At 40.0% G+C, this 9,303-nt stretch overlaps 1 protein-coding gene across 6 annotated transcripts in view; it reads left to right on the top strand.

Moving 5' to 3' along the window:
- Nucleotides 1-5,717, top strand: part of Slc35a5 (solute carrier family 35 member A5) — a 24,915-nt gene extending 19,198 nt beyond the window's left edge. For all 6 annotated transcript variants that reach the window (XM_008847002.3, XM_008847000.3, XM_008847001.3 and 3 more), the window contains 2 exons: nt 2,618-3,398; nt 4,642-5,717. In XM_008847002.3, the coding sequence (XP_008845224.1) occupies nt 2,618-3,398; nt 4,642-4,707 (847 nt within the window). In that variant the 3' untranslated portion in view covers nt 4,708-5,717. The remainder of the gene's footprint in view (nt 1-2,617; nt 3,399-4,641) is intronic.
- Nucleotides 5,718-9,303: the final 3,586 nt, after the last annotated feature.

The raw sequence follows: 9,303 nt of genomic DNA, 5'->3' as shown, positions 1-9,303 counted from the left end.
GCAGAAGACCCGGGTTCGATTCCCAGCACCCACATGGCAGCTACGAACAGTCCTTAACTCCAGTTCCAGGTGAATCCAAAGCCCTCTTCTGACCTCCATGGCATTGCACGACACGGGTGCACTCACATACATGCAGGCAATACACTCATACACATAAAATAAAAATAATAAAATATAAAAAATAAATAGTAAAAATTATTTAAAGCAAAACAAACACTGTCTTTTCATAATATATCATCTATGTAAGTGCTGGACTATATAAGACAACACTAACATCACCTGATAAAAATACATCTGAAAAAAACAGTTTTTCTGGGAGTAGAAACCCTCAGCTACTAAGCTGTAAATGTTCCTCTGAGAGAGCGTCAGTCACTGTTCTACTGGGACAGTGAAGGAATCCACTAAGTGAGCTCCTGTTGAGGTGAACCAAGTAAATTGAACAGTAACCTTGCCATGCATATGCAGGTTGTTACTTACAAATGCACAAGCTGACTTAATACAGTAATTTATGCTGCTGCTGCTGCTTCTGCTTCCTCCTCCTCCTCCTCCTCCCCCTCCCCCTCCCCCTTCCCTCTTCCCTTCCCTTCCCTTCCCTTCTCCTTCCCCTTTTCTTCCTGTTTCCCCTTCACTTCCGTGGCCCCTCATGACCGTGGGTAACAGTGCTGTGTGAGTGTGACTCAGTCCTTCACTTCCGTGGTCTCTCATGACCATGGGTAATAGTGCTGTGTGAGTGTGACTCAGTCCTTCACTTCCGTGGTCTCTCATGACCATGGGTAATAGTGCTGTTCCTCCTCTTCTAAATAGCCCATGTTTAGCCAAATCCTTAATAATTTTTACTTTCCCAAGAGCATTACCTTGAATGAAGAATTGTTTTCAGTAACTAGCTCAATTGCCCCATTTTTCATGTGCAGTGATTATGTAATTATTTTTGTAAATTAGATATCTATTTTCCATGCCTATATCTTTTCTTTCCAGCCCATTTACTTTCTACTGCTTCATATGTACCTGCTGTACCTTCAGAAATTTAAGTTGCTGTTAATGGTTTTTAACCTCATGTCATAGTGCTATGGCTAACCCCACCTCTGGGATCTAAATCTAGTTATCTGAAAATTATACCTAAGAAGGCATGATAATGTAGGTATGCTGCTTTCTAAGCTAGAATGTACATTCACGAATCTCAAAGAATGAAGCTGTAGGGCTGGAGAGATGGCTCAGCAGTTAAGAGCACTGACTGCTCTCACAGAGGACCATGGTTCAATTTTCAGCACTCACATGGCGGCTACAAACTGTCCTTAACTCCAGTTCCAGGGGAATCCAAAGCCCTCTTCTGACCTCACTTCCGTAGCATTGCATGACATGGGTGCACTCACATGCAGGCAATACACTCATACACATAAAATAAAAATAATAAATAAAATATCCAAAGAAAGAATGAAGCTGTAGATTTACTGAAAAAATCAGATAGGTTTTTCTGTATATGCCCTGGGACTTTAGACTTTTTCTTAAAAGTTTTAAGTTACTTAGTAGAAAGAGGAGGATACACAAAACCCTACTCAGATCCCTTTCTCATTCTTTCATAGGCATATGAGTAGGTAAGTCATTAACCCCTCACTTAGCTTTCCTCCCTAGGAGCAAGAATTGCTAACTTCTGGTTCTCGCTTTGTGCTTCTTGTCTTTGCTTAGTTTTTTCCCATCTTCACCCAACTAACTGATTTTGAAACATCAAGGTTTTGTTCTCTTCAGAGGCCTTGCAGGCCATCCTAGCCTGAGGGATATTCCTCTCTTAGTTGCCTTTGTACAGGCTTCCCTCTGCCTGCTTTATGTACAGATTGAAGTGCCCCTTCCTTGGGGTGCTCCCATTTGTTCCATGTCATAATTTCTGCCATCATTTAGCTCCATGGCTGTCTCTTGACTAATGTGAGCTCCCTCAGGAGGGAGGTCAAGTCTGTCAACGCAGTTTCCCTGACACATAGAAGCTGTTGAACAGAGTGAATCAGCAAAGCAGAACAGCAATACTGATCCTCTGTGTTTCATGAGTGTGTTATTAGGCAAAGCAAATGAAGCATTGGTAGAGTTTTAGAAACAGAAACACTATCCAAAATATATTTTTTTCTTTTCCTTATTACCCAGTAGTTTGCTGTGTGATAGTTTATGACTTGGCCCTTAATTCAGGAAGTAGCACCCTCACATATTTTGAGGGTGACACTTGAGAAAAATCTGGTCTCCTTTATTTGGAGAAATTTACTTACATAGATTCCTGAAGTTTATTCATAATGTTCTTTCTGATCCGTTGAAACCATGCTGAGATCCACTGCCATAACATATATTAATCACAATAAAAAGATTGTGCCACAGGTCCCAGAAAGCTCTGGAATAGAGAAGAGGCTTTTGCTTGCACCTTCAAATTAAAAGGTAGGGGGAAAAGGGAGAAGCTAAAAATGCCCTTATGGAACAGTAGTTACAAAATAGAGGTGTTGAGTTGAACTGTGGAGACTGCTAGTAACTAGGTACAGTTTATTCAGCCAAGTATGTAAGTTTCTGAATTTTCAGTAGAAACAATTAATGGGAAAAATAAATAAAACAATGGTAAAAATTTGTTTTCTCCATGTTTGGACAGGCGGCATCTAAACTGGATTCAGTGGGCTTCCCTCCTGATTTTGTTTTTGTCTATTGTGGCCCTAACCACCAGTACTAAAACTTCACAACATGATTTGGCAGGACACGGATTTCATCATGATTCCTTCTTCACCCCATCCAATTCCTGCCTTCACTTCAGAAGTGAATGTTCCAAAAGAGACAACTGTACAGCAAAGGAGTGGACTTTCAATGAAGCTAAGTGGAACACCACAGCCAGAGTTTTCAGTCACATCCGTCTGGGCTTGGGGCATGTTCTTATCATAGTACAGTGCTTTATTTCTTCAATGGCCAATATCTATAATGAAAAGATACTGAAGGAAGGGAACCAACTCACTGAGAGCATCTTCATACAGAACAGCAAACTCTATCTCTTTGGCATTGTTTTTAACGGGCTGACCCTGAGCCTTCAGAGCAGTAATCGTGATCAGATTCAGAATTGTGGATTTTTTTATGGCCACAATGGGTTTTCAGTAGCCCTTATTTTTGTAACTGCATTCCAGGGCCTTTCAGTGGCTTTTATTCTGAAGTTTCTTGATAATATGTTCCATGTCTTGATGGCCCAGGTCACAACTGTCATCATCACTACAGTGTCTGTCCTGGTCTTTGACTTCAGGCCCTCTCTGGACTTTTTCCTGGAAGCCCCATCAGTCCTTCTCTCCATATTCATTTATAATGCCAGCAAGCCTCAAAATCTTGAATATGCACCTAGGCAAGAAAGGATCCGAGATCTAAGTGGCAGTCTTTGGGAGCGTTCCAGCGGGGTAAGTTTGTGAAAATACATTTTTTTTGTGTGTATTCTTTTGAATTTAAAGTATGGTTATTCAAAAAAAGGAAAAAAAAAGCATCAGTTTATTAGGGAAGTGTATTAGCTCTCTAGGGCTTATGAAACTCATTCTTGGAATTCTGATATATGCAAGGACTATAAACCACAACATCTCAAGGATTTTGTGTGTTAATTATAGAATATAGAGTATAGATCTAAAGGATACCACACTTCTGTCTCATCTATATCCTTTTATTTTTATGGGTAGAGAGTGAACTAGATGATTTTTAGGCAGTAGGTAGACCAGTAATGGGCCTATGAGGTCTGATTCCTGCTTCCTTGATTTTTGTTTTTTTCCACCACACAGTAGTTGGAAAGTAGGCCTTGCTCATTAGAAGAAAAAAAAAAAATTGATCTTTTACATTGTGAAATGGAAAACCTGACTCCTTAATTTTGCCTGTAGTTAAGTACAACCACAGTGTGCCAGAAGAGGAGAGTTTGTCTGTTTTACTAAGAAAGTTTTTTTAAAGGAAGTCTAGAGAAAATGTGTATGCAATTCTGAATGTGTGCTAGTTACCTATAATTGTTTTGGAGGGGTCTTTCAGTTATATGTAAATTAAATAATTTTTTGGAGATTCAAGTAGTTTTTTAAATGAAAAATGAAATGGAGTGTTCTGTATAGCTTCAGATTTACAATTTTCATGGACACAAAGGTGAACTGTTTTATACTGTGAACCCATTCACTCGGTTGCTTACTGAGTTCATGGCAAACCTCTAGGTATCATGTCTCTAATACGACAGGTCTACAGATGAAAAAAAAATAGATCCTTGTATCCCAGACCTCTAAGTCAGCCAGAGTGTACATTCCAAAGCTCTTTCCAGTGGACTGATACTACTGTTTACCCTAGTTTTTAAGTAAAATAAAATCAAGTTAGGTACCAAGACTAGTTTGTATGTTTCACCATCCTTTAATCATTTCCCCTCCAACACCAGCAGGTGGTGCCCCCGGTCCGAGTTGAGTGAATGTTACTTTTTTTAATCATTTCAAATGCTTCTAAATTAACATCCATTTAACTTGGTCAGATTATAAACTGTTTACAGTTTAAATGAACTAAGACTTAGAATTCAATGAATAAGTTCTTTGATTTATATATTTGGTAAAACTTCTCCTTTGTAATTGTTGAAAATTCAACCTTTCTAATTTTGTTCGGCTTACTTACTGATTTCATGTTTCATTTTAGGATGGGGAGGAGCTGGAAAGACTTACCAAAGCCAAGAGTGATGAGTCAGATGACGACACTTTCTAAATGGGACCGATTGGTTGGCAGCTCTCACAAACTGTATTTTCACAATTATCTTTTCACTTTGACAAACTGAGCATGTTTAAAAGCATAATACTGTTTTACATATATCTAACCACTCCATAAACAGCTCCATCCAAGGCTTAGTGTATCCTGGGGGTGACAGAGTTCTAAAGAATTGGCATAGGAATATGAATAGCACTTGATGAGTCAACAGGATATATTTGCAGGTTGTTTTCTTCATCTTCCAAGTTCCAGAAATCATGTTAACTAGATCCTACAAATTTGCCAATAAAGACAGTTTTCCAGGTGCTTATTCTTAGGTGGCATCAGTCTGAGGACTACAGTCTTTTTTTTTTAAATCATTGTAAATACTAAGTTGTCCGTCCAACTTTGAGGTCCTAGAAATAGTCATTTTGTTTTTTTAATTAAAGTAGTAAGACTCTAAAAATTTTAGCTGAAGGACTTAAATGTCCATCTTTTCAGAAACAATTCCAGAATTTTGAATTTTTATATATGGGAAATTTTAACTTTAACCTTAGTAAATTATCTTTTGGGTTTTTTTTTTGTTGTTTTTTTTTCTGAGTCAGGGTCTCCCTGTAGCCCCAGTTGGCCTGGAACTTACTATGTAGACCAGGTTGTCTTCTTCGATCTCTAGGAGAGCCCTCTGCCTTTGCCTCCCCGTGCTGGGATTAAAGGTGTGCACCACCATGCCCAGATTCTTTTGATGTTGTTTAAAGCTTTATCAAGGTGAAAGTTGGTTACAAAGTCATCACAGTTTCCACTTTTATTTTGATCTGCCTAAGCCAATGTGGTTTTTTTGTTTTTCTCAGTCCTCTTCAGTTTGTGCATTTATAAGATCTTGACATCATTACTTTTGAGTTCTTATGTTGTAGGGAATAAATAAGGTGTTTTATTTTGTGAATTATTAATTAAAACTTGTGACTGTTAGATACTTTATTTAATATCCTGTTCCCTATAGTCAAGACACTGCTTTGGAAGTCCTTTACAAGAATCCCTTTCAAAAAAAATACTGACTTTAAATGAAACAGAGTGTTGTTATTCTAAAAGGGGACCAATAATCAGTCAGTTTCTAGCAATAGTTCATATTTACAAGTGCATATTATCTTTCAAGGTACTTTTGCATGCAGCCAATTGACTTCTAGATAGAGTAGTCACATGACAGATAATTAAAAATAGAGTGGTTTGTCCCTGGTCATACAGCTGGATGGTGATAAAAACAAGCTTTAAGCCTGTGTGTTTACAAACTCCTACTGTAAATGTGAATTATAAGACATGAGCTTGCACATCCTTTCTTCTAGTTTTCATGTATTTATATATAAGATAATACTGTTGTTATAATCCATCTGTCTACCCAAAATAATATAACCAGCAATAATTGGTAAAAATTTTCAATTAAAATATTTATTAAACTATGTCTTGTATCTGTGCTCATCGTGTGAGGTGGGATGTGGTATGCTTTTAATTTCCTAAAGTGGAATAAGGCAAAACCCTAAACAACATTGAAAACTTTGTCCTTGGGTAGATCTTAGTATCTTAGAATAATAAAATTCTTTATCATAGGCATCCTCCCCAGAGTTGTGTGAAATGAGAATATTGTATCTATCAAGGTAACTTATTTTAAAGATAAGGAAAATAAGATATAGCAGGGCCTCACCCTTAGGAACTACAGCATGCGGAAACATCTTAACAGATAAAATTGCTAAAGTTTTCTTAACAGAGGTATCGCCTACAGAATATATTAAATAGCAGACTTCAGCAGTATGTGGTAGTTTGATTTTTCTTATTTATAGTTAACTTTTCCCCACCCTTTTTAGAAAACATCTGTTGCTCAACATTGGATTTATTTGTGTTAACTTACTACAGCCTAAGAGAGGCAGGAGCCAGAATTCAAATGTGAGGCTCTGGTATAGACACAGTGGAGTGCTTCTGGAGCATCACTATTTTAAAAGGACAATTTGAAGGGGACAGGTCCAGAAACCATAGTATAGGTGCTCTTGGAATTGAGTGATTGTATAACCTGAAGAGAACAGTTGTCATATGGAACAGGAAATAGACATGGTTCCAACTCTGAAGAACTAAACTATAGTGAAATGACAGGATGACCATTATTCTTATAAATAGGGAAAAACTCCCCATACTTTTCAACAGTTGTAAAGGAAGCAAGGCTGCAAACATTGGTCATAGAAGGAAAGATGGCTTGGGTCAAACCCCAAGCCTTTGGCCAGCTGGTTCTTGCTCCATGGGTTTTCAAGATCCATGTACAGAGGAGCCCTCTCAGAGCAGAAATGCTCTGCTTTACAGCTAAAACTGCCTCTGAATATGCTGTGTGGAAGCCTTGTTGCTTGTGAGGTGAACTAGACCTTGTAGGTTTGTAACTGATAGTGTTGTGGGGATCCTTTTCACTCTGTGCAGGCCCAACTGGCTGGCCAAGGCACAACCAACATCCTCCTCCTCCTCACCTCCTTCCCCCTTTACCTATGGTGGATTTTATCTGTGAACTCTTAACATACCAGGAGGGAGATGAGGAAGAGAAAGCTAAACTCAGTTAAGTGGGTGGTTTTCCCTTTCTAAAGCCTAAAGGAGAGTTACTGAACTTGAATAATTTGAATAATATACATACCCCCCTTTTAATGAAGAAAACATTTCTCACAAGAATTTTTACTATTAAAGTACATTCAAACAGTATGAAATATGACTACTTACCATTCTTTTGAGACAGGGTTTTTATTGTGTAGCCTAGGCAAGACTTGAACTTACTTTTTAGTTTGTACTGGACTTGTAGCAAACTTGTAGCAATCTACCTGCTTCAGCCTCCCAAGTGCAGGAATCGCACCTGTGAGCCACCATGCCTTAAATTTTATGGATGAAAACAAAAACACATTTACAGAATAAAATACAATTCTATAAAATCAGTAAATTATAAATTACAATGCTAACTTAATGAGAAAGTGATACTTTGGTTAAGTAGAGTGACAGTAGACCCTTCACCCTGACAGAAGCCCTGAAGAATGGCCCTCACTTGCTGTTTCAGATGCTTCGAGTACCACCCTTGTGTCTCTGCCAAGATAACAGGCCTGCTGATATTGCTAGCAATGTGTTTAGTCTTGTGAGGACTTGCCAACCCTTGTCGCTAACAGTCTGAGGAGTCTAGCATTGGTCAGACTGCCAGTTCCCACTCCCCTTGGTGCCCTGCAAGGATTTTTAAGCATTAGCTTTAGGTTTTTTAAAAAATCTATTTTTTATTCTTTGAGAATTTATAATTGTATGCAATGCATTTTGCTCCTATTCCCTCCCCATTGCCCAGCTCCATCTCATGGGCCCCCTGCCACCACATCCCCTTTCCAATTTCATGGCCTCTTTTTTTTTTATAATCAAATGAATCCAATTAATGCTTCCCATGTACACATGGGTGTTTGACCATCCATTGGAGCATGGGCAAGCTACCAGGGACCATATCATATCACCAAAGAAAACTGACTCTCCCTACCCCAGCTGCCTTCAACTAACTACCAGTACTTCCTCAGCTAGGAGTAGGATATTGTGATCCCCTACCCCATCCATTCTGGAATCAAAAAACAAATATTTTATTATTTTTTATTTTATGTTTATGAGTGTATTGCCTGGGTGTATGTAAGTGCACCTATGTCATGCAATACCTGTGGAGGTCAGAAGAGGGCATTGAATTCCCCTGGAACTGGAGTTAGGGACTGTTGTTAGCTGCCATGTGAGTCCTGAGAATGAAACTCTGGTCCTCTGCAAGAACAGCCAGTGCCCTTAACTACTGAGCCATCTCTCCAGTCCCCATTCTGGAATTTTGACCAGTTTGATTTTGTACGGGTCTTGTTCAGGCAACCACAGCTGCTTTGAGTTTATGAGTGCAATGCCTTGTTCTGTCCAGATAATACTGTGTTTTGCCCTAATCTTCCCCAACCCCTAGCTTTTTGTTTTGTTTTGTTTTGTTTTGTTTGTGACAGGGTTCCTGTAGCCCCAGCTGTTTTGGAACTGACTATGTAGACCAGGCTGGCCTTGAACTTATGGGGCGGGTCGCTAGACCCCCGGCGTGGTGTGTGCGGGCACCCTGGGGTCTCCGCCACACCTGGCTAGTCCTGGCATGAGTCTGGCCACAAGCGATGTGCGGAGCGTGCCTGGGCTCCCAGGCGCACTCACTCTGGATGTGGCCCAGGGTCAGGTGTGCGTGCACTCTCCAGCCATGGTTCTGGTCCCGCTGGCTAGCTACTGGCGGGCCTGGCCGGCTGCGCCTCTCTGGAGACTGCAAGTGCGCAGACTTCTCTGATGCTGGCTGTAGCTGATAGCTACACACTTCTCTGGAGCGGAGAGCTTCCTCTGCTACTAGAGTATTATCTAGTCGGGATCCCGCCTCTATTACACCCTTGTGCCCTTCCTCAGGATTGCGGAGTCCTGGCCAGTGAACTCCACAGGGAAGAAACACGGAGGCGGCGAAAGCTAGGATATCCGTGGGTCGGTAACGGAGAGTGCTGCTCTCCGGTGAGATCAGGTCGCCGGTAGTAAGACACAGGACTCAAGGCACGGCTTAGTCTGTGTTTACTGCTTTATTGT

The sequence above is a fragment of the Nannospalax galili genome, unplaced genomic scaffold, assembly GCF_000622305.1.
Source record: "Nannospalax galili isolate Female #2095 unplaced genomic scaffold, S.galili_v1.0 scaffold743, whole genome shotgun sequence".
Classification (NCBI taxonomy): Eukaryota; Metazoa; Chordata; class Mammalia; order Rodentia; family Spalacidae; genus Nannospalax; species Nannospalax galili.
The sequence above is the reverse complement of the archived record's forward strand: the minus strand, read 5'-3'. Positions and strand labels throughout refer to the sequence as shown.